Genomic DNA, 25,155 nt, shown 5'->3' with positions numbered 1-25,155 from the left:
TCTCTCTCAACAACAACAACGGAGGAGGAGGAAAAGAGAGAGATCTCTCTCTCAACAACAACAACGGAGGAGGAGGAAAAGAGAGAGATCTCTCTCAACAACAACAACGGAGGAGGAGGAAAAGAGAGAGATCTCTCTCAACAACAACAACGGAGGAGGAGGAAAAGAGAGAGATCCCTGGCCCCTGGGTCCTAAATTTTTGGGAATGTAACTTACCCAGGTCAGCGGGAGTGGACAGGGCGGGCGCCGGATGTGACGTTTGCGGAAGCTCCGAGTGTCGTCCACAGGGACAGGTGGGGAAGGGTCCCGGTATGTGGTGGGCCCCGGGCTCTGAGCGTGGTCGGACTCAAGGGGAGCAGCCGCCGTGAGTGTGGGGCTTAGCGCCTGCGCCTCCCCAGGGTCCCCAGCCCGGCCCGCCGCGCGCGAAGGCCCTGCCGGCTCCCGGCTCCCGGCCCCAGCCAGGCCCAGCGCGTCCCCGCCATTCCCACTCGAAAAACCCGAAGACTCTGGATGATTTTTGCCCCGGTTGGATTTTGGGCTTGAGTGCCTCCAAAGAGGGGGCCTCAGGCGGTTGTCAGGAGGCCCCTGTCCGCTGCATACGCCCCCTCCGGTCATTCGTGCTGCTGCTTCTCTCCTCCTCTTCGTCTTTCCCCCTCAGTCCGTTACGACCCCTTCCCCCTTGTTTACGGATGCCGATTTCCTTTCTGGAGAGTTGCTTGGCCCTGGAGTGCCGGGCACCGCTTGCTGCCCAGAGGAGAGGGTTGCAGTCGCGACCCAAAACATCCTCTCCCGAGAGGTACTGAGGTACAACAAGCATCCTCCGCTTCAGTTAGCTTTAAATGGGCCCTGGACAGAGTACTAATTAGGCAAGTCGGGGAGATTTTAGATTTGCTTAGGCTTTCTGAGGTCTTAAAAAGGCTTTGTTAGAGATGGAATGCCTTGCATCCCTGGCAGCAACCACAGCTTTTGTACTATTAGTGAGGGTGTTTTGAAAGGAAGCTTAGTGGAGGAAATGTGACCCAGAGAGAGAGAGAATTGGCCGGGAGAGAACTATCTCTGAGGGAGGGGCTGGAGTGGGAAACAACCACAGTGGGTGAACAAGTGCAGCTGAAATGTGAGGACTTCTGGGCAGATCAGAATCCTGACTGAAGCAAATGATCTCCTTTGGGAAGGGGTAAGGTTTAAGATTAAAAAGACAACATAGGGCCAGGTGACAGAGGGCCTTGAATTCCAAAATGAATTCTACCATAGCTTATATATTCTAGAGCATGCTGGTTAGGGTGTGCTGCAATTCAGTACATATCAAATACCCATTCTTTTTGGACATGATGTAGAGTGATACCTGACTGGAAGCTGAATCTGATTCCGACAACAATATCTACAAAACCGTAGAATTATTGCAGTTTGAGACCCAGGGAGGGAAAGCGCCCAGGTTTTTTGCTGCCAGGTTACCTTTGTGCCCTTTGGTTATTCAGAGAGTCCTTGGTCTGTGAAGATACATGGGAGTGAATTGTTTACAAGATCTAAATTCCTTGCACTGGTATGATGAATGATGTAGATTGACTGGAATAGTGGTTTAGTGAGCAAGTTAGGATTATGAGCATTCATTCCCAGACCAGTTTCCCTAACTAACACCATAGGAAAATGTCCGTTACTCTCAAACTAAATAAAAATAATCAGACTGGAAGTGCATTAACAATCACCATGAAAGTTCATTGAGTGTACTCTGCCAGGTACTGGGGTAGGTAGAATGGGTAGCTGGGAGGAGAAACAATGCCAGAAGTACAAGAAGCTCTCCCTCCTTTTACATAGTGCTGAGAGCAGGGCTACCTGATGACGGAAAAATTAGCATGAAAGGTAGAACTAAACCCCTGTGGCCCAGTATAGTTATATTCCTTGTACCACCTAATTATGGCACAGGGACTGGGTTTTTGAGTCTGCCAATCTTCATCACTGTGGTAGGGGCTTCCGTGTGGCGCTCAGCCGTCTTGTAGGAAAGAGACATTATTTGCTACGAGCCACAGCATGTGGTATTTTCCTCACAGTGTGCTGGGTTGTGCTGGGATGATGTGGGCCATGATGCTCATGCCGTCTTTTTTCTGTTTCCTGCCTCAGAACTTCTTGGCCCTGATGTCTGATCATGGAGATGTGAGCCTTCCTCCCGAAGACCGGGTGAGGGCTCTCTCCCAGATAGGTAGCGCGGTGGAGATAAATGAAGACATTCCACCCCGACGGTACTTCCGCTCTGGAGTCGAGATTATCCGAATGGCATCCATTTACTCGGAGGAAGGCAACATTGAGCATGCCTTCATTCTCTATAACAAGTATATCACGTAAGACACCTCCAGTTGCTTTTTTCTCTTCCGGTGACTGATGCCTTACTCACTCTGCTTTTGTGCTCATTTATTTGTTCAGAATTGTTAAAGCTAGAGAACTTTACATCATTAGCATTAATCATTTTTGCTGGCAGCTCCTACATATTAGCTGTCCTTGATATTCAAAGACATGAGTACTGAAAGTGTTTTTCCATGACTCAGTAATTTCATGAGTCAGCGACCTAGCTCTTTGGCCTGTGCCAGCTGTTAGGCAAGAGAGTTGGTGGTTAAACTGCACATGTTTTGTATCGACGAATGCTTTTCCTCTGCTCTCTCTATTAATCATAAGAGTAATGATAAAGCTTTGCAGAACCAAAATTCCTCACCTCTGCTTATTTTGTAGCAAATTGAGTGATTCAAGAAAAAGTTTTTTAACTTTTCTTGTAACTTTTATTATGCAAGTCATCAAACAAGTATTGACCATCTGCAGTTTGTGTGGCTCCCTTTGCTTGCTTAACATCTTAGGGTTAACAGCATAAATAAAAGATTTCTGTACAATTAACAGGGAGCAGCTCCTACAGCCCCAGTGATAACAAAACCATGTGTAATTTAGGAAGGGAATAATGTTACAGGGTCTCACGTATAACTCCTAGTCTTCTTCTTTGGTAATACCAGGACCTTTTAAAGAAAATAGTAAGTATAGGGTATTCGTATGGCTTTTAATAGTTCCTAGAGCATTTTTCCTGCATTATTTCATTGTATCTTCACAGTTGTGTGTGCGTTTAGTAGAGCACATCACCCTCCCATCCTGCAAGTGTGGAAACGAGCCCAGCCTTTAGCAGTGGACTTTGTACCCTATTTTGGAGTGACAAAACCCAGCATAGATTCTGTCCTTTTTGGTTTCCTTTTGCTAATGTTGTTTTTTGAGGTCATAGTCTTGAGCCACACTGACTATTTTTAAATTATCTTTTATTATTGTTTCTGAACAGGTAACACATACATATGATGCAGAATTCAGAAGGCACAAAAGGGTATAAATATTTAAAACTTAAGTATTTAAAAACTACATCTCCTGCCACTCTTCTTCGCAGGCATTCCCTTGTAGTAGTTTCCCGTATGTCCTCCCAGAGATGATACATACTTATCAATAATGTCACAATAAGTTTTTGATCACATGCCACCCTAAAGCAGGGTATATCAACGTTGGCATCATTTCCATCTTGGGCTGAGTAATTCTCTGTTGTGGAGACTGTCCTGTTCGTTGTAGGGTGTTTATCTGTAGCCCTGGTCTTTACCCACTGGGTACTAACAGCACCTCCTCCCCTCCAAAGATGTCTCCATTTGCAACAACCAAAAATGTCTCCAGACGTTACCTAATGTTCTCTGAGGGGCGAAATTGCCTCGGCTGATAACCAGTGCTCTGAAGAACAGTGGAAGTTAAGAGGGGACAGCCTAGGGTTCATACTGTGACTCTAGAATGGAGAAAAGGGACTGCTGTTGTCCTTTTTATTTAAGTCTAGACGTAGTGCCTGTTTTCTCAAAGATCTTGAATTCCATCCACGCCAACCTGCCTTGTCATGTGGCCTCAATGTTGATAAAGTTTCATAGAATTGTGAATTGTACATTTTGGCCTCTCTTTACTGTTACAAGTTTTTCATTCCTAGGCACAGTGGGCACGAAATTTATTTTCCTGAGAAGTTTCTTTGGCTGCTAGCCCTGTCTTCATATACTCTGCTGCTGGTAGAAATAGTATTGTGTATTTTCAGTAATCTTATAGATAGTTCTCTCAGAATGGAACCCAAGGGCATAATTCCTTTGGGAGACTTCAGTAGAATCATGAAAGGCCTCTATCAGGTATTTTCTGAAGGGCCTTCCAGGTCCTGTTGTCCCACATAAAAAGTGCTTTGAGGTCAAAGACCATATTCATTCAACAAATACATATTGTGTGTACCTACCATATACTTGGCACTGTGCTAGGACCTGCATACATGGTACATAACATGGCCCCTACCTTTATCGGTGTACCTTTTTGGTTGTGGGAAAAGACAACAAACAGGTAAGCAAGTAACTGTGTAGTCACAAAATGAAAAAAATGCTATGAAAGCTACATAGAGTGCTGTGACAGAGAATAACCAATATCTAATTAAGTAGCATAGTCAGGGTAAGGTCTGTTCGAGAAGAAGAGATCTAAACCGAGACTTGAAGGATACAGTAGAATTAGCCAGTGTGTTTGGAGTGTAGCAAGGGAGGGACAAGGATGACTCCAGATGAGATCAGAGAGGCAGGCAGGACTGAATCTTGAAGAACTGTATAGGCCATGGTAATGAGTTGGCATTTTATCTGGAGAGCAATAGAAGGCCATTAAAAAGTTTTAAGTGAGGTTGTGACTTTAAATCTTATTTTACTTTATTATAAAAATACAAATTTTGGCTGCTGTGTGGTGAATAGTTGAGGGAGTATTAAGAGAAGGCAGGGAGATTAGTTAGGGAACAAAACCATTCGGGAGGGAGGCTGGTGGCTTGAAGGACCATGGTGACCTGGAAAGAAATGGATGGATTTGGTATTCTGGAGGCGGAGTCCATGGGACTTAGTTATAGTTGAGGAAAGATTATGTCAAGATTGACCTCAGCTTTCTTCCTTGAGTCATGTGGGATTGTTGGTCTGTTCACTGAGATGGAGAGAGTGGTACTGAAAGGGGGAGATTCAAGAGTTCAAGTCTGGGTTTGGATTGGGGTTTTTTTTTGACATGTTATAATGTTAAGTTCGGGATGCCTATGAGATATCCAAGTAGGGATGTCCAGTAGGAGGCTGGATGTACCCGTCAGTCTGAACTCAGAGAAGTCTGAGTTGAAAATACACATGCAGGAGTCCTCAGCACACAACGGTTCTGGAACCTTGAGAGCCACTGAGACCTTCTCACACAGAGGTTCTTAATCAAGGGTTCAGGAACCCCACAGCGATTCGTAGATGGAATTTGGAGTCCATGCTTGGTTGGGGAAAACTTTCCTTACTTTTACTAACCTCCACCTGAAATTTACCATTTCCTTCCATTTTCAATATGGACCTCAAATGACGGCAGTGTTAATCATGTAGGCGCACCTTGGAGACATTGTGGGTTCAGCTCCAGACCACTGCACTAAAGCGAATTGTGCAATACAGTGAGTCACGTGAATTTTTGTGTTTCCTAGTGCATATTAAAGTTATGTTTACACTATACTGTGGTCTGTTAAGTATGCAATAGCCTATGTCTAAAAAACACAATGTACAATAATCTAAAAATGCTTCATTGCTAAAAATGCTAACCTTCATCTGAGCCTTCAGCGAGTTGTAATCTTTTTGCTGGTAGAGGGTCTTGCCCTAATGTTGATGAAAACATCTGCAAAGCACAACAAAATGAGGTGTGCCTGTATTTGTAATTTTGTCACCAGTAGAAATCAAGATATTTTCATTTTATGGTACAATTTTTACTGATATCTCAAGGTAGCATTTATACTTATCACTACCCCATAATTATAGACAGAGTTACTAAGCCCATGACTAGGTCCTGTTTTTAATGCATTAACCATGCATTAATACATGAATTAACAATGCATTAATAAAGAGCACATTGATGAAGAAGCCCATATCACAATATTTTATATTTTGAAAACAGTATTTCGGTAGAATTGGCTTCTTTTCTAATTCTTACATTGTACCTTAAAAAGTTATTACGAGGAGGAATCTGTAGGCTTCATCAGATGCCAGAAGGATCCATGGCACAGAAAAGGATCAAGAATCCTTGATAATGAGACTGTAGAATGAGAAAAGGAGCCCGAGATGGAACTCTGAGTTTGGTAGTGAAGGGAGGCCCAGGAAAGGAGACTTTGAGGAAAATTTGAGAGGCAGGAGCAAGTCCAGGAGAGGGTGGTATCGTGAGAGCCAATAGAGGTCAGTGTTTGCCAAGAGGAGCCAGCTGGATCCGCTGGGTCAGGTCAGACGGGTGAGGATTTGGGTTTGCTGACATGATGTCATTGGTGATTTTGGTAAGTGACTCACTAGAAGGATTATAAACAAACTAGATTAGAGTGGGTTGAAAGGTGAATGCGCAGTAAGAAAGTGGAGACAGTGACTATACGCCAGCCCACTTTTTTGGTAAAGGGCCACATAGTAAATATTTTTGACTTTGCAGGCGGTTTGATCTCTGTCCCGACCTCTGCTTTGTAGTGTGAAAGCAGCCATAGATAACACATGAACGAGAGAGTGTGACTGTGTCCCAATGAAACTTTATTTACAAAAACAGACGGTGAGCTGGGTTTGACCCACTAGTGTAGTTTGCCGAGACCTGACATAGACAACGCTTTGTAGAGGTTGGATCGGAAGTAAAGTGGAAAAATGAGGAAGTAACTGAAGGGGGACGAGGAGTGCATGAAAATGGGGTATGTATTTTAAGATGGGAGATTCTGGAGCATATTTTTTGCTGATGAAAAAGATCCTGTGGAGGTGAGGCTGCTGTTAGAGAAAAGAGAGTATTTAACTGTAGCAGTAAACTCCTAAATAGGCAAGAGGGGGTTGGATTAAGAGTACACAGTGTCTTAAGGAATTGATATTTCTCTGTGACTTGGTGTTACTTTGAGTGACATAAATGTTAGCGTTAACAGCCAGACTGGTGGGCAGTCTGTCCCTGTGTATGGTTCCCATTTAATATGATGAACTAGGCCTGGAGGAGAGTTGAATGAGAAAGAAGTGGGATGTAGCAGCTCATTAACTTAATTTGTTAAATTTGGGGTTTAATTTGGGATTTGGTTGGATCGACTTGACCTGGATCAATAAATCCATAGCTACCTTCATTTTTCTTGCAGATATCTTTAAGACCCTAATTCTGATTCTGTGAACCAACAAGCCCTGAGAGTAAGAAAAAAGTTCTAGCTCAGGATTCTCATTCTGTTTTTCTAGGACATTTTACTTGGTCTATTTCTGTCAGTAACAATGGCTCACTTTGGCAGTTATTACAACTGAGGAAGGAGGAGGGCAGGCATCCACATCACCACTCCTCTGCCTCCCCCACTATTGGGAGTCATTGTTCTAGACCTTTTGTGGATCCTTCAATTCCTGAGTTTAAAAGGCATGTTTGTTCTTTTCCCTGGAGCAGTTCAGGCATCTGAATGATCTCAAGCACATTCCCCACTCAGAGACTGTCCCTGCTGTAGGAATGCTTTGCCTTTTGCAGACCCTGGTGCAGAAGAAGGGTTTTCAGCATATTAAAGCAGCACATAGTTTCGTGATGAGCACAGCCAATAATCCAGGCAGTGGATTCTCTCACAGCTTTTTATGGTCATTGACTAGGCTGCATAGAAGGTAGTTACAGAAGGCCTAAGCAATTCCTGTCTGTTCTGTGAGCCTCCTAACGCTCAAACGCACTTTCTGAAAATGGTCTGTCACCAGCACTGAAAATGCTTGCAACTGGGGCTGGGGCTTACAGAATGAAGAGGTCTTCATCTGTGATTGTGCTCACTTGGCTGATTAACTCTTTGAGACTGGGAGAAGTGAAATGAGAGTCCTTAATACTCACATGTTACATAATTTCTGCCTGACTTTCCGAATTGTTTTTATACAAAATTAATATTTGTTCAGTGACTAAAACTACTTTTTTTCCAAAACATACAGCAAGGGAAATATTACAGTGAAAAGTGTCATCTCCCAGAGGTAACACTGTTGCATTTCTTGTACATATGTACTACAAGAAAGTGTTTATGCCATGCAAGCACATGGAATCCCATGCTGATCCTTTTTTCTTAAAGCATGAATGAAATCACATTGTATATTTTGCTCTACAACTTGCTTTCTTAACAGCCTGTTTGTCTTTCCACGTCAGGACATACTGATTCATCTCACTGTCTCAGGGCTATTTTTTCTGCCTGGAACAATCTTATCCCGGATCTCTTCCTGGCTCCCTCTCTTCCCGTTTGTACTTAAATGCCACCTTACCAGTGATGCCCTTAGCTGCCCTGTCTACAGTCTCAGTCCTTACCCCCTTCACTTCCTATTTCCCTTCTCTATAATGACTTTTCCTTGCACTGATTATCTGCATACTTGTTTTATTGTCTGATCCCCCACTATAATGTACACCCTTGGGGGAGGAATTTATGACTGTGCTGTTCACTGCCAAATCCCCAGCCTTTACAATAATGCCTGACCCCATAGTAGACACTCGATAACTATTTGTTGGACAAATGGATGGATGATTATGTTGTTTATCACATTTGGATACTCCATAATTTATTAAATGATCCCCTATTATGGACATTTAGGTTTTCAGTTTTGCCTGGTTTTATGAACAATGCCATGTTGAATAAGTCCTTTATATATATATATATATATATGTATATACTTTTGTACTGTTGTGTAGGATAAATTTCTAGAAGTGGAATTGTGAGTTTAAAGAATACACACATTTTAAATGTTTAATAGTTGCCTCCCACCCCCTCACTTCCCTAAGAAAAAGGCACTATCACATTACAGTACTGCTAAGAGTGCATAAGGACACTCATTCCCTACACCTTGCCTACGCTGGTTATAATCAGCCTTTAAGCCTTTGCCAGTCTGACAGATGAAAATGATATCTCATCTTAATTTCAATTTCTTTCTTGGTAAGTAAAGTTGAATACCATTTCATATACTCATTCACCTTTTGTATTTCCTTTTCTCCTTATCTCTTTTCCCCATTGTTCTATTAGGGAGTTTGGCCTGTATTTTTGCTAGCACGTCTTTCTTTGTTTTGGTACATATCCGCTGTCTAGGCTGCAACCAGATCTAACCCCAGAGAACAGTATATGTCTGGGCCACAGCTATTCTGTGCCTGGAACGCTCCTAGTCCTGGTGTTAATGTCTTCATCTCTTCTAGCTCACAGTTTTTATTTTTTACTTATTAGTAAAAACAATTATATAAGCACATAGATGTTCGCTATATATTAGCCACTATGCTCAGAACTTTATTTGTTTATCTCTTTAAGTATCACAGTAATCCTATCCGGTGGTACTATTTTGTCTCCATTTATATAGTTTATATATATAAAGAAACAGGGATGGTGAGATTCTGTAATTTGCCTGAGGTCACAGTAAATGGCCTGGCCAAGCCAGGATTTGAGCCCAGGCAAGGTGGCTCCAGAGCCTGTCCTCCTAACCACTAAGTTCTGACTCCTCCAGTATGGGAAAGGGGTTATGTGGCCCAGTCTCTGCTCTCAAGAGACTTTTTGGCCCATATATCCCCATTCAGAAAATGGGCAACAGTTGAAACAAGGGAAGGTATTCATGTATAGGTCTGCAAGTTTTATCCTTACGTATCAACTAGATTCTATTACCTGGTTCAAAGTCTAAAGAATATAAAAAGGTTTATGGTGAAAAGTTTTATTCCCACTCTTATCCACCCTATTTCCCCTGCCTTCTACTTTTGTTAGTTACTGTATGTACTTCCTATTTTCTTTATATATCTATAAGCAGGATAAATAAATAGACATATATGTAATTTTCCCCCTTTCTTACAAAGTAGCACACACTTACTTATTGACACTTTGGTTTTTTCACTCAGCTCATCCACAGGTTTTAAGTCCATCCTATTCATCAGATATTTATTAAGTGCAGTAAATACAAGGCGCACTGCATTGGCTTTATGGGAATATACAAAGAAGCATGAGACAGAAATCTCTGGCCTCGGGGCCTTTACAGTCTCTTTCTTCAGGTTGAGCCATAAGCAAATGTAAAGCCCGGCCCCTACCACCTGGTCCTTTCCTGGCTGACTCAGCACATTCGGCCTACTGAAGGTGGGGGACGGGAACCTTTGTCTTTAGGGCTAGAGCGAGAGACTTCCTGAATTCTAAGTCTCTTGAACACAAGAACTGTGTCTCGTTTATCTTAATATCCTGGTAGAACTTTATGACTGAACAAATAAATTTGTACTTGTTTTAGACTTCAAGGAAACTGTTTTATATCTTTTCCATAAACCCAAAGGGAAGATTTTTAGAATCCTTTTGATTTTAGGATTTATCCTGGCCTGAGGGGTCTTGGATTGAAAGGAAATCTTCATGCCCAATATAGAACCGAAGGAGACGGACTCATCTGTAGAGGGTTTGTTATATTGGGGGAGGGGGGGTCTTCTTTTCCCCTTACTGAGGTTTCCTTCTCTGTTTTTCTCCCGCCCCTGGGTAGATAATGGAAAAGCCTCAGTTAATCCCAACTATAGCAGAGTATTTTAAAGCTGTGAGCAAGCTCTCCAATTTATTTGTTTTGGGTCTTGGCTTGTATTTTTTACAGATTAATTCTGTTAAAAGACTGCTCTGTTCAGAAGCCCTCCAACAGTTGTGGGCCTTCCAGGAACCATGTGGAGCAGTGTGGTATAGTAGTTAGAAGTAGATTCTGAAGCTGGCACTGAAGTTCTGAGGTTGCCACTCCAATGAGATACTGAACTTCCATTTTTTTTCACTGCCCCAAAGCAGACATTCTAAATGTTAGAAGTCTGTGAACTGAGTCAGTTTGCTTTTCCCACTGAGCTTTACAGCCAAGGACAAGAACTGAAAGAGAAAATCTAGCACTTGTATTTCTCCGAGTCCTTTTCATCAGAGTTCACAATGCATGTTATACATGTAACATGAACATATTACACACAGGTACTGTCAAATCTTCTCCATGCTTAGCATGATGCAAGGAGTATTCTTTGAAGGAATATGAATCGCAAAGGAAAAAAAACCCAAAGTCAAGTTCTAAAGTGATAGGTCACATGGGGCTAAGAGTAGAAATAGAACATGGGTTTCCCTTAGCTTCCCACTGTTGGCTGCCACACTGTTCTCAGAAGAATTACTTGTGACAGAGACCCTTTCCTTTGGAAGCCTGTTGCTGTCACAACAAAAAAAGAATGTCTTTGGAGCTATATTTTTGGGCACAGGATAGGCTTTTTCCCCCCCATATTCTTTGTTGTAGGAGTCTTGTGCTTGCTGCTGCAGGTCTGATTTGGGAGAAGAGAAACACTCTCTTGCTCTTTAGAGGGCTGGAGATGGGCGGGGGAACATGGCCTGTCTGGGTGAGCTTGTTACCCCTGCCTGCAGGGGCTGCAGGATGAGGGAGTTGCATTGCTTCGGAATCTTTTGGACATGTGCACGTTTTCTTTGTATCATAATCATTCTGATCTGTTTCCTTAGGCTCTTCATTGAGAAGCTACCAAAACACCGAGATTACAAATCAGCCGTCATTCCTGAAAAGAAAGACACAGTAAAGGTGGGTCTTCACTCTCACTGGTGCCCATCTAAAAGCTCCAGAGTGGTGCACACTGCCTTCAAAGTAAAAGCAGGAGTGTCTGCTTCTGAGCACCAAATCCTGCAGTGGGAGATGAGGCCAGTCCACCAGATACGTATGAAGGAGCAGGGGTATTTTAAATTGTTTGCAGAAATGTTGTTGCTATTGCCAATTTGACTTCTCTGTTTAATTAGCTGGGAATTATTCTAATTCTCAGTATTTTTGTGTGTCTCAGAAATTAAAGGAGATTGCATTTCCCAAAGCAGAAGAGCTAAAGGCGGAGCTGTTAAAACGATATACCAAAGAATATACAGATCATAATGAAGCAAAAGTGAGTATATAACAACAAAAAAGGGAAATTAATTTGTTTTCTTAGGCTGCTCTGGGATTGTTTCAGCAGATCCTGTGATTTTAATGTGATACTTTACTTTTTTTGGCAAAGGCCAGAACTCAGAAAAGTAGAACGCAAATGTTTAGACTAAGTATTCTAACACAGATTTAGCCTGCTTGCCCAAGAGGGTGACTTGAGGGACAGAAAATCTATTGCTCATCTGCTATCTCTGGAGCGAGAACCTAAAAACAATGAAAATTCTCACTGAAGCATAGGTTTTTAGATCAGAGAATTTGACGGGTTTGATTCACATTTTGTTATACCTGAAACAGGCTAGGCCTGTTTGAAATAATTATTTTTCAAGGCATTTCCACATAATTCTTGTTAGGAAGAGTCAATTCAAGCACGTGGAGAAACTCCAGGGCACTGTCCGTGGTGACAGATGGGAGTGCAGCCTGCAGGCACCCCACGTTGCTTTGCCCCTCTCCGCTCAGCTCTGTTCCGGACTCTGTTGGGGAACGTCAGCAGAGAGCTGAACAGCTATGAGGCATGTATTTCTAAGACACCAAGTATGTAAACACCTTAATGAAGGAGATTATTACCTAATATTTCTTGTTCATTAAAAATGTCACTCTATATTGAACTGATCACCAGAAAATTACAGAGGCTTCATTTTGGGTTAAAAATTCAATGATACCCCTAACACAGCAGGTATAAGTTTGGATTTGGTTCTGTCTTACATCCCTGCTTGGGATAGAGAATGTAGACATGAAACAGAGAATAAAACTGTCTATGATTCTAATTAGGACGTGCAGACAATAAGTCACATTGAGATTTTGTGAAGAAAATACATTAGAGTCGTTGGGAAGAGAACTAAGAGGATTAGGACTGTGACTGTCCTTGAAGAATAGGTATATGGCGGCCAGGTAGACAGCAGCGGCGGCTCTTCCATGTGTGCAGGGGTAGAGGCGCCAAGGGAAGCATCGGTCCTGTTTGGGAAATCAGGCCAGAGCAGAGGTACACTCTGGGAAATCCCCCTGCTTGCACAGCCTTGTCCTCCTGAGCTGTGAAGTCACTGAGTGTAGTGTTAGCCTAACTCCTAGTCTCTCTTTGTAGAAGAAGGAGGCGGAAGAATATGCCCGGAACATGGCCATCCAGCAGCAGATGGAAAAGGAAAGACAGAGGGTAGCACAACAGAAGCAGCAACAGCTGGAGCAGGAACAGTTCCGTGCCTTTGAGGAGATGATCCGGAACCAGGAGCTAGAAAAAGAGCGGCTGAAAATTGTGCAGGAGTTTGGGAAGGTGGACCCTGGCCTAGGCGGCCCACTGGTGCCTGACTTGGAGAAGCCCTCCCTAGATGTATCCCCCACGGCACCTGTTGCGCCCACACAGCCCTCAGACTGTAATACAACCGTAAGGCCTGCCAAGCCACCTGCGGTGGATAGGTCCTTGAAACCCGGAGCACTGAGCAACTCAGAAAGTAGTGAGTCCTTTTGCTCATGTCCTCTTCCAGCTTAGCTATAGCTAAACAGTGTGTCATTCTGGTGGATTCAGCCTAAGATTACCTCCATGATCCCACTCACTAGGCTGTAGTGCCATATTGCGTCCTATCACACTGGCTGTATTATGAGAGTGGCCTTTGCTTAAGCCATATAATTAACCTGGGCCCAGGTCAATTTTCTGAAGAATTAAGACTATGCTTGAAAGTCCCACCTTCAGCTTGTAAAGGGCTATGCAGAGATTTGAAATGTTCAGTGAACTAGAGACCACTATCGGCCTTTTGTAAAAGACACTTGAAGTTTATTACACCACTTTATAATGGAATAGCTGGTTTGGGGTAGGGCGGGTGGACTACTGAATTGTGCTGGCCCCGAGAACATTCCTAATCCTTAAGGAGCTTAGCCAGGTAAATATTAAATACAGTCTAATAATTCAGTCTAACCATAAAAACTGTCGACAGTCTTCCTCCTCCTACCGATGATTGGCCATCTGAGAAAATAATAGCTGCAAAATAAAGAGGATGCATTAATTATTAGAATAGATTTTGGGGGGTGGAAGGTGCTTTCAAGTAGTCATTTGAACAAGTCTGCTTTGCAGAGGACCCGCTAAAAGGACAATGTAAGAGTGGGCGAGGTGTGCTAGACTGTGAAGCCTGGCCGTGAGGGTTTGTTCCCCACACACTTGGCAGACTTGCTGCTCCCTACTGTTCCTTCACATATATTCTGTACTGTGGTCAAATTGAACTCACATTCCCAGAACAGTTCCTGGACTATCTTACCCAAAGAGGTTTGTTAACATTTGCCCTGAACCTAAAATCTCCTTTCTCCATCTCTGTCTTCTTGATTGTCTTGAAGTTTTTCCAGATCCCCTTCCCTTCAACCAGATTGATTCTGTTCTTAAAACTCTCGGAGCTCTTATTATCGGTAATGCAGTTGAGGTCATCACCTGATAGTGTAGTCATTTGTCAATGACTAGATTTTAACTTCTTGTAGGGCTAGGGCTTCATTGATACTCTGTTTTGTGTTTCCTGTGGGCTGAGTACAGTGTCTACTTGGTAAGTGATTATTGAGTTGAAAGGGGAGGACGGTGCCAAACCTTAATTCAGAATCCTCAGATACTGGCATCAGATTACCATGTGACTCCTTGGCTCTTGGTCTGCCATTGTCACCTCTCCAGCAGTTCAGATCTTGCTGTCGAATGTGCAAAAGCAAAATATCCTTTTTTACTTTTTTTTTTCATGAAAATTTGACTATGAGAGGTGCCTCCTGATTTTAGCCTGTTGGCTCTCTCATAGGTTTATTTCTGGTGTTCAGGGACTGGGTCTATTTTTTTAAAGATTTTATTTATTTTTAGAGAGAGGGGAAGAGAGGGAGAGAAACACTGATGGAGAGAGAAACATCGATCGGTTGCTTTTCATACACACCCCAACCGGGAGCCAAACCCACAACCCAGACGTGTTCCCTGACCAGGGATCAAACTGGTCTCCCCTTGCTTTGCAGGATGATGCCCAGCCAACTGAGCCACGCCAGTCAGGGCCTGGGCCCATTCTTGGTATTTTCAGTCAGGCTTAAAAGCTGCTTTCTTTGTGCGTGCCTTTTCTGAGGACCACAATTTTTTTTGTTGTTTTGTTTTACCATTTTAACTTTCTTCTAAATTAATAAATTCAGAATTAAGTAGTAACACAAATTACTTTCCATTATCTAGAATATATCCTGGTGTAGTTCTTTAAAGGCATACTCTTTGATATTCTTATCTTAGATCAAAGAGTTTTAAAATAGAAGTAAAAGTTTAATTGAATGAGATTTTTTTTCATCCTTTGTATTGAATGGTGACAGAGAATTCCTGAATAACTTAGAAACTTCTTTTCAGTAGTACTTTATTTTGTCTTAACTTGAATGATTAAAGCCTCTTTTCTTTTCTTGAAATAATGTAGTCACTCCCAACAGCGGTGGCCAGAGGCTGGAGAAGAGACTTGACAGCCCTGTTTCTCCTGCCATTTAGGATGAGGTTCCCACTCGCTGTCTGAAGCTGGTTGGGGAGAGGGAGTGAGGCGGGGGGGAGCAGTGATTTTGGCATTGCTCTCCCAGGGTTGCCCACTCTGAGTTGGCGTGGGGAGGCTCTGCCCGCGGTCTCAGACTTCTCCCCTTTCTCCGCTACAGCTCCTACAATCGATGGACTGCGCCATGTGGTGGTGCCCGGGAGGCTGTGCCCACAGTTTCTCCAACTAGCCAGTGCCAACACTGCGCGGGGAGTCGAGACATGTGGCATCCTCTGTGGAAAACTGGTAAAAACAAACGCTTTCCTGAGCGGAAATTGTTTCTTTCCCCTTGACGTCCTCTGACTCTCAGAGAAGACAAACAGGGTCAGTTACTCTTTGCACTGACCCCTCTGTGGAAGGGACCGCGGACAGCATAATGCAGATGGTGCTTTGATTTGGGGAACTCGGTATCTGGTTGATTTTCAGAGTCCCTTGAATTGAACTGATTATTTTAATGCTAGTAGTAAGAAATGTCTACTTCCCTACTTGGTGAGAAGATCCAGTCATGACCTGTATATCATTTTTTTCAAGCGCCTGCTCTAGGGTAGGACTTGGGGATATGAAATATGTAAGGCATGTAGCATGTGTCCACAGAAAGTACCCACGCACCTTGGAAAGGTGGGGGATATACGCCAAAAGACAAATAGCATTCTGAATAGCATGTACAATATAAGCACTAAAAACTTTGAGGAAGGAAAGATGGTTAAATGGAGGCACTTACAGAGCTCATTACTAACTGCTGAATGAAGAAACGAATGGTGTGGAAGAGACTTACACTGAGCCTTGAAGGATGAGAAGGACTTAGAGAAGCAGGAAAAGGGAAACCACACCTGAGCAGAGGAAGAGAAATGGTACTATTTGTGGAGCTTCCCGAGAACCACAAGTAGACCCATTTCACTGCAGCAGGAAACTGCCCCAGGGCTGCGGGCATCTGTAACTTTGCAGAGCGCCCCCAGGGGAACGCACAGAAGTACCAAGGTTGTGAACCGCAAGGAGGGGGCCTCGGAGGGAGATGTAGACCTGGGTGGGAAGGGCCTTTACTTACACAGATGTTTAACTTTCCACTGCTGTGGCAGAGTGGAGTTGCGTGAATGCCAGGGAGTTGTGATGGGCTGTTTTATCCTTTGACAGATGAGGAATGAATTTACCATCACCCACGTTCTCATCCCCAAGCAAAGTGCTGGGTCTGATTATTGCAACACAGAGAACGAAGAAGAGCTTTTCCTCATACAGGATCAGCAGGGCCTCATCACACTGGGCTGGATTCATGTAAGCAATTCCGGGCTCTCGGGGTCAATCTCTTCTCTCGCGATGTATGAACACACTGCTAGCTATTTTCTCTTTGAGCAAAGTGAATCGTTTTCAGATTATTTAGATGATTGTGTTTCCCTCCCTTGGATGCAGACTTGACTTCCCTAGCAGACATGACTGCTTGTACTCCAGTATTGATCTCCGGAAACTACTTAGGGCTTTTACATTTTTTTATTTAAAAAAAAACAAAACCAAAAATGTTTTAAATAACAATGAACCTTGTTTTCCTAAAGCCCCAGTTTCCTCCTGAGTGTGAATGGTGAAGGGATGCTGCCTGGACTATAAGTGGGCATGGACTAAGCCTACCTCATAATACTCTATACGTTCCTACAAGTACATAAACCAGAGTACTTTAAAGGAGCCAAGGAAGTTAATTCAGATGTTTGCATTTGGTTTTTTGTTAAAGCAGCATATACCTTCATGTAAACCAGAAGGGCCACCAATACAGGGGATTTTCAAGTGTCTGCCCATGTTGTGTAGTCTTTTGGTCATATTCAGGTAAAATATTATTCTATCCCTAAAGATTATTTCTTAATTTTCCCTCTTGTTCTTTTTCAATTCCTCATTCTCACAGACTAAGCTGCTTTTTATGTTGTGTGCCAGGGTTACATACAAACGAGTCAGCTCATTTCTGGATTTGGGAAGATCACTCACACTTGTATGTTAGAATTTGGGGAACACTGGCCTGTGAGGCGGTCCCGTGTGCCCCTGTCCTTTATTCAGTTTAATTCCATGAGTATTCGCCTTTCATTGTGAATCCCCATTAGAGAGAAAACGTGTTCCTTATCTGCAGGAGGATACACATTTGAATAAGATATGATTTTAGTCTCATGAAGGAAATTAGACATACAAACAAGTTACAACTCCTCAAATGAGGCAGAATGTGCCAAGGTCCTCAAAGAGGAGCAAAGAGCCCTGTGGAATTCAGAGGCGGGAAGGACCACACTTGGTGCGGTTTACTAGGGTGTGGACAGATGGGCCAAGGGAGAGGTCTGCACGGAGTGGGAGGCCCCGGCAGAGGCACACGGTGTTCCTGGAGCCCTGAGTGTCCAGTCTGCTGGCCTGTGTGGTCCGCCTCAGGAAGTGGTAGTAGATGCGCTTTGATGAGATTCATTGGGTGGACAGGCAGAACAGTTCTCCTTTTTAGTAAGTGGAGAACTCTTAAAGTTTGGGGGCTTCTTTTTCTGTATTTGTGACGGTTTCTTTCTTTCCCTCATTAGCAGAGTTGACATACAGTGTTGTATTGGTTGCAACATAGTGATCTGACATTTGGAGCAGAGCAATGACACATCAAAGCCATACTTAGAAAATTTAAAACAAAGGCAATTTTAAGATAAGGTGAGGCAAGGAGATCATGTAAGAGATTAGTGTGGTAATAAGATCTAATAATGAGAGCTAGGGTGCTGTCACTGTGTTTGGGCGGGAGGAGATGAGTGTAGGATTTCAGAGGATGTGGGGACCAGTAAGAGGATGATGAGGCGAAGTCAGTGATGACGTAGACTCGGGGCCTGACTCCCGGCAGTGGCAGCGATCATCTCATAAGCAGAAACAGGCTGCAGGAGGAGGACTGACTTTGGAAGTGGGGTAAATAGGGTTCACTTGTGAGCATGTTCATGGCACCGGTGAGACATTAAGTTGGTGGAGGTAGTTGTCAGACAGTTGCAAATGTGGTGGAACTTGGGAGCAAAGCAAGGCTGTAAAGAGATCTGGGAACCTCTGCATAGAGCTGACCTTGGAAACCTTGAAACTGGTGGAGAGTGGAAAGCAAGGAGAGATTCACTGGCAGCCTAGGGGAGAGGCTCCCTGGGGGAACACAGGAAGTCGGCAGTAGTGAAGCAAAGAGACATAAGAAGAAGGTGAGGGTAGTGTTAAGGCACAGAAGTCAAAGGAGGAGGAACTTTTTAAGAAGAAACTTCAGGATGTTAACTATGTCACATGCTGCAGAGAGCTCCAGAATAGCGAAGACCTGGATGAGCCTGTTGCATCGGGGAAAGTCACTAATGACCTCAGTTTAGTGAGTTTAGGCAGTGGTGGGAGTAGATTATAAGGGTTTAAGAAGTGATGGGAATTGAGGTTGTGGTGATAGTGAAATACACACTAACTTTTTGAAGAGCTCATTTCTAAAAGAAAGAGATGGAATGGTAGGTAGCTGGAGGAGTACCCAGGTTGAGAGAAGATTCACTTGATTTGTGGTTTAGTATGAAAAGCTTAAACATGTGTTTTGTTCTGATTTTGTTTGTTTTTTTTAACCTTTACATTTGAAATACAACTATAAGTATGAAAGTACATAAACTAAATTATGAATCATTTAGCAAACATCTGTGTACACAAACTACAAGAAATAGAACATTGTTCCAGAAACAGAAGGTTGCCAGAGGTGCCCCCCTCCCCACTGTCTCCTGCCCAGTCACACTTCCTCCCTGTCATTACTCTGAGACAGAATTGAAGGCAGAGTGAAATATACAGAGAGATTTTTGAGGTTATATTTAGAGGAATTGAGGGAACTCATTTTAGGCAATCGTGATTTCAGCAAGGTTGGAGTCCAGACCCACTGCCCAGTGGGAGGGAGGTGGGGGTTTCGGACCTGGAGCAAATGGGGGAAAGTGGAGTATTTACTGTTTAGACTTCAGAAAGAGCTTAACCACGAATGAATAAAAGGATTTCTAATATCAGTGAGGGCCCAGGTAGGAACAAATTGAGAGCCTAATTGATAGCACTTCAGCCTTTCTCCCCCCATGATACTTCTTTTCCATTCCTTCCTAACTTGAGATTAAAAATAAACAGAAGCAGATCATAGGTGTGCTCTGATCTTAAAGTTGGCAAGAGGAAGATGCAAAAGATCAGTTCTTCCTTCTGCACCTTGCCAGCCACAAACCAAGTTCTCCAGTCAAATGCTTTGTATGGTCATGCTTGATCGCCAGCTGTCGTGTGGCCCCCAACCCAGTATTCAAGGCGCTCCTTCACCTGGTCCCAGCCTGACTTTGCTCCTGTGGCCACTCTGCTCCTGTCCAGGTGCCCAGGCTGCGCTCAGCATCCACTCCCCCTGCTCATTTCTGTTCCTTTCGTACTTGTTTTCTCTCCATAAAAATGGCTTCCTGTCTCCAGCATGGTGGACACAGTGGACATACCTATTTTTTCAAGAAACTCAATTGTAAAGGGAAGGAGAGAGAGAGAGAGAAGGCCTAGGAGTTAGAGGGAAGCAGAGGCTCAAGGCAAGGATTTTGATTTAGTTTAACAGTTATTTATTGATCCTCTGCTATGTGTCTCTATATTGTCTTTCTAGCCAACCCAACTTCAGATCGGAGGCCTAGATCAGCTTATAGAGGCTTCATTTCTTCCCAGTTATAGTACCTGGTTCTAACCATGGGATAAAATGTGCTGTACTGGCCATTTGTCCTTAGCAGTCTATGGGACCACACTGTTGTCAGATAGAAACTGTTCCTCCCTTGTGCTCACCAGTATTCTCACCTGCCCCGTGAGGACCTCTCTGCATTTGGCTAACAGCTCCTGCCCTGCAGACCTCTTCCACAGCGAGCTGACAGCAGTGTTCTGTGGGCTGCTGCTTCTCAGACAAGGTGGCACATAAAGAACCACTTAATGAGCTTTTTAAAAAAGAGAAGCTCCTGGTATGACTCAGTGGGTTTATCGCTGGCCTACACACTGAAAGGTCGCTGGTTCGATTCCCAGTCCAGGTACATACCTGGGTTGGGGGCCGGCCAGGTCCCCAGTTGGGGGTGTGCAAGAGGCAGCCGGTTGATGTGTCTCTCGCACATTGATGCTCCTCTCCCTAAAAGTAAATAAATAAGTAAAATCTAAAATTTTTTAAAAAAAGAAAGAAGTTCCCTCTCAGGATGGATATTTGCAGGGGTGGAGCGCAGGAGCCTGTGCTTTTAACGAGCTCCTCAGGACCTTCAGCGTCTGCACAGCGGGCTTGAAAATGGTGGTTGAAATACTTACTTATTTCTGTGCTTTTCTGTCAGGGAAGGTTGGTGGTCTTTTTGAGTCATACTGGGTCTTTCTTTTTCCATTCTTGTTATCTAAAATCACACCCCCTCTAAGACGAACATACGTCATTATATATTTGTTCAACTATATAAAAAATGTACTTAGTAAAACATTAAATAATGGAAAACAAATGAGATAAACTGAATACACATTTAGATGGTGCTTTAACCAGTTACCCTCAAATTTCAGTATCTTGGTCCTTTTCCCAAACAAGACTGGGTCCCTTGTGTGATTTAACTACCCACTGAAATCCTGGAAACCCGCTGCCTCTTATGTCCTTGGATGGTGTGCTTTAACCACAGGACTGCCGTTGCCGTCTTTGCCTTGAGAACCCCAGACTCGTGCTTGACCTCACAACACCTCTGTCAGGAGCAAGAGTCACTCGTCTCACTGTGGCTTATTAAGTCCTTGACTCCCCCCATGTTGAAGTATTGTCGGGCAGCTGTACCATCTATTCCAGGAGGGATGACTCTCATTGCGTAGAGGGAACATATGTGGAGTTAAACACTTGGAGGTTATGAGTATCTTCACACACTCATGTTAGATAAGCCTTGTTTACACTGCTGGAAAGGAAGCTCATTACCTATTATGAACTTCATGCACACCCCTCACAGCTACAAATGACTTTGCACTCACTGCCAGATTGTGGCCGGCTGTTGAGAGCTCTCTGACTCCTCCTTCCTGCACGGCTGGGTTAGCTGGGTAGCCTCACTGAGGGGGTCTCTGACTGTTCTTTCTCTTCTCAGACCCATCCCACACAAACCGCCTTCCTCTCCAGTGTTGACCTGCACACGCACTGCTCCTACCAGATGATGTTGCCGGAGTCCATAGCCATTGTTTGCTCCCCTAAGTTCCAGGAGTAAGTACCTAGGACACAGTTTGAGGGGCCTTACAAGGAGACAGTTGGGGGAAAGCCTCAGAGGAAAAGGTCCATATTAAGACCTTGTTCTCTATAAAATAGATTGTAGTATTGACTGGCTGTTCTGAAAGGCTGCCTTTTAAGCCTCTTCTCCTGATAAACCTGTTATGCTTGTTTGAAAAGATATCCAAGCAACAACTTAGGTGCTTTTCTAAGAAAAGGGCATAAGAAATTTGAAGTGTTTGACTTGAAGCAGTAGGAATTTTAAGAGATGGATGTCAGATTGGAAATTTTGAATTAAACAAGTTTCTCAATGTTAACTTCTTTTTCATTTTAAATCCTGTTATTCACTGTGAATTCCCCCAGCAAAACTAGTGTGGTGGCAGTGATGAGTCATTCTCTAACTCTGATTCACTTGCCAGAGAGGAGACCTACGGCCCCCGTCCTTTGAAGCTGTCCCAAAATGAGCTCTGCCATGCAGGGGGGCGGGGGGTGTTAGAGATTGGGGGGCGCGTTTGCTTGATTCTGGGCCTGCCTTTTCTTTTTTTCAGAACCGGATTCTTTAAACTAACTGATCATGGACTAGAGGAGATTTCTTCCTGTCGCCAGAAAGGGTTTCATCCACACAGCAAGGACCCACCACTCTTCTGTGTAGGTGTCTGTGTAGAAGAAATCGGGTCTGTGCCTCAAACAGGGAGGACAGTCAGAGCTGATGAGGTGCAGTGCTCTTTCCGCCCCACAGAGGAGATCAGCCTCATCCGCCTGTCCTCTCAGATCGCCCTGATGAGGGTGGACAGGGGAGCGAGTGTGGCACAGGAGCAGATTGGAGTCAGCTCTGCCGCTCAGGGACCATGTGCCTTTGATCGGGCTACTTGACCTTCCTGGGCCTCAGTTTTCTCACTTGAAAATGGGGGTGATAATAATAATAATACCTACTTTATAGGGTTTTCAAGAGGATTAAATGAAATAATACGCAGAAAGTACCTATGCCATAAGCTGGCTTATTTATTAATGCTTAGGTTTTTTTCTTCATCAACGTCAGTTGCTAAGCCTATACTTCAATAAGAGATTTGAAATCAAAGTTAAAAAGCCACTTAAGGTAAGTAACGTATATTTGATTCTGGAATTTTATCTAGATAATAGAGATTCTTGTGGACTTCTTAGGAAGTTTTGCCCCTAAGTTGCGTTCGGTGGGTAGGAGGTCTCAGTGGCTGGTGAGATCGGTGTGTCTCGGTGTGAGATGTGATGGTGGTGCCCACTCCATGCCGCCCGTGGAGTGTCGTTTCCTTTGGGGTCACTGAACAGCGGCGCACGTGGAAGAGAGACTCAGAACCTGGTCGCACAGAAGGAGCTGGGGTTGTGCAGAAAAGAAACTCCGGGGAGAGTCTGAGCGCAGACTTTGGTGTCGGGGGGCTTGTTGTCTAGAAAGATGCGGGTGCCTTTCTGGGTAGAACTGAAACTAAGAGCTCACGGAATGACAGTCTTCAGCCGAGAATGAGGACTTTCTGACAAATCTGCTCAAAAATAGGTTAGTCTGCAGAACAGCGCACCTGAAATCTGTATGATGTGTTAACCAGGGTCACCCCAATGAAATCAATAAAAAGGGAAAAATAAATTAGGCTAAAAACTCTTAGAGGAAAGCATTAGACTAGAAAAAATGGGCTAGTCCTCCTTGAAATGTCGTAAATGGCTGGGTGCCTTGATGCTGAAACAGAGGCCGCACTGTCCCCCCCAGAACGCCCAGGTTTGCAGTTGTGAAAGCCCCTTTTACATGCCCGGGGGCAATTCCCCATGTGCCAGTAGGCGAGCTTTGTTATCTGGTTGACATAGTGACGCAAAAACTGCAACGCATTCAGTTCTTTCAGATAGATGTGTACCTTTCGGATGACTCTAGAGTGTAGACACGTTTGAAAAATCAATGAGGCTACCCGGGCCCACATGGATTCGGGGTACAGGTGGGGGCTGGGGGAAGTAGTGATTCCCAGGCCCCTTACCATAGTTGCTGGTGAAGTGGCAGTCCGGCTTCCCCACTGGGTCACTAGCCTCATGAGCACTTTAAGAAATTTTAAAGCATGACTTCAGAATTTTCCAGGACTTCCCCTTTCTTTGTTTGTGCCTGTTACAGAGCTGCAGCCACGTGACTGTTGTGGACAGAGCAGTGACCATCACGGACCTTCGCTGAGAGTTCAGCTCAAGCCCCTGTCAAGAACTATAGAACCACATCAGTGTACTGTAGCCCCTTAATTTAAACTTTGCAGAAAGCTTTGGATGCTTGATTAGACAGAATAGAAAGTGAGTATCACCTGGGGAGAACTGATTCTCTATTTCTGGCTTGAAAAGAAATAATTGAATATATTTTTTAGGCAAGTCTGGAAAATAGCACGGTCACGCTAAAGCAACTTTTCAGTTTGCCTGTAACTAAAAAGTTAAGTTGAAAGAATGGTATAAAGCGCTGGCCGGGTGGCCCAGTAGGTTGGAGCATCATCCTGTGCACCAAAAGGTGGCGGGTTTGATCCCTGGTCAGGGCACGCACCTAGGTTGCGGGTACCATCCCCAGTTGGGGCGCATACGGAAGGCAACCAATCAATGTTTCTTTCTCTCTCTCTCTCCCTACTCCCCACAACTCCACTTCTCATTCTTTCTCCCTCTCCTCCTCCTCCATTCCTCTCTCTCTAAAATCAATAAAAAGCATATCCTCAGATGAGGATAAAAAAAAGTAAAAAATGGTATAATGAACACTCCTCTGTTCTTTGTTCTAGATTCACCAACTACTAACTTTTTTTTCTTTCAGCTCTCCTAATTTCTCTGCCAAGTTGTTTATTGTTTACCTCTGGACTAATTAAGGGCATCTATGCAGAAATTTGGAAGCCATTCAGAAAATCTCTGGGTTTTCCTGTGGTTTATGGCAATATTAATGAAGTTTATCACAAGGGCCAGGGACAGCTCCCTATGCCTGACCAGATGGTGAGGCTTGAAAACCCTGAAGAATGATTTTGTCAGGAATTATTGTTATTTAACAAATATTTCGGGATATTTTTTTCCTCTACAATAAAATAACAGTTAACTTATTTGTGTACGTGTGCTCTAGAGACACCTGTTGGACCAAGCATTGTCTAAACAGACTGACTACAAGGTCTGGTGGTTTGGTGATGTGGAATTTGAGAGGGACTGCAGTGAAGGTGTGTCCCAGTTCACCTTTAATTGTCCAGTGTTTTTTGTCCACCTGTTGCCATCATGCAGGGCTATGAAGTCATCTGTTCGCTTTGGGGCTGTCTCAAGTGGGTCGTCCATTCACTTCCTCCTTATGTCCTCAAAGCTTTCAGATAAAGATAACAGAGCCTTTATTTGGAGTTCCTGGTCACGTTCCACATGAATGGTTACATTCCCGCGCCACCCTGCCCTAGCAATTTTTTGTGTTAGCTGTTCTCATCTGACTCTGGCAACGTTTAGAAAGGCATTTAAAGCTGCAGTTGATCCTGTTTTTTTCCTATGAGCTGAGCCTTGTGTTCTAAGGTGGCCTAGAAATAATGTTGCT

The 25,155-nt window shown here is 43.8% G+C and overlaps 2 protein-coding genes across 4 annotated transcripts in view; one reads left to right on the top strand and one right to left on the bottom strand.

Annotated features, from left to right (window-relative positions):
- The window catches only part of LOC128780915 (uncharacterized), a 4,773-nt gene extending 4,112 nt beyond the window's left edge, over positions 1 to 661 (bottom strand). Inside the window, exon 1 of the mRNA XM_053924471.1 lies at positions 217 to 661. Within this exon, the coding sequence (XP_053780446.1) occupies positions 217 to 615 (399 nt within the window). The 5' untranslated portion in view covers positions 616 to 661. The remainder of the gene's footprint in view (positions 1 to 216) is intronic.
- Positions 200 to 24,688, top strand: STAMBP (STAM binding protein). 3 transcript variants are annotated; one of them, XR_011651237.1, is made up of 11 exons: positions 200 to 293; positions 2,116 to 2,333; positions 11,483 to 11,558; positions 11,812 to 11,907; positions 13,024 to 13,390; positions 15,567 to 15,691; positions 16,577 to 16,714; positions 21,508 to 21,620; positions 22,172 to 22,271; positions 23,746 to 23,912; positions 24,412 to 24,688. XR_011651237.1 is itself a non-coding variant. In XM_024558445.4 (10 exons), the coding sequence occupies exons 2-10, from the start codon at positions 2,131 to 2,133 to the stop codon at positions 23,800 to 23,802; spliced, it is 1,275 nt and encodes a 424-aa protein (XP_024414213.1). In that variant the 5' UTR covers positions 257 to 293; positions 2,116 to 2,130; the 3' UTR covers positions 23,803 to 24,688. The 3 variants fall into 3 exon arrangements, 2 of the variants coding, with proteins under 2 accessions (XP_024414213.1, XP_045049752.1); XM_024558445.4 differs by having other exon boundaries at positions 257 to 293; positions 23,746 to 24,688; XM_045193817.2 differs by having other exon boundaries at positions 268 to 364; positions 23,746 to 24,688.
- Positions 24,689 to 25,155: the final 467 nt, after the last annotated feature.

Source organism: Desmodus rotundus, chromosome 5 (assembly GCF_022682495.2).
Source record: "Desmodus rotundus isolate HL8 chromosome 5, HLdesRot8A.1, whole genome shotgun sequence".
Taxonomy (NCBI): domain Eukaryota; kingdom Metazoa; phylum Chordata; class Mammalia; order Chiroptera; family Phyllostomidae; genus Desmodus; species Desmodus rotundus.
This window is presented reverse-complemented; position numbering and strand designations above follow the sequence as displayed.

Excerpts from the sequence above, each read along its gene's own strand:
- STAMBP (XM_024558445.4), top strand. The coding sequence starts at position 2,131 with ATGTCTGATCATGGAGATGTGAGCCTTCCTCCCGAAGACCGGGTGAGG. Across the intron at positions 15,692-16,576 it reads GCATCCTCTGTGGAAAACTG|ATGAGGAATGAATTTACCAT; the intron begins GTAAAAACAAAC and ends ATCCTTTGACAG. Across the intron at positions 22,272-23,745 it reads AGGACCCACCACTCTTCTGT|AGCTGCAGCCACGTGACTGT; the intron begins GTAGGTGTCTGT and ends TGCCTGTTACAG.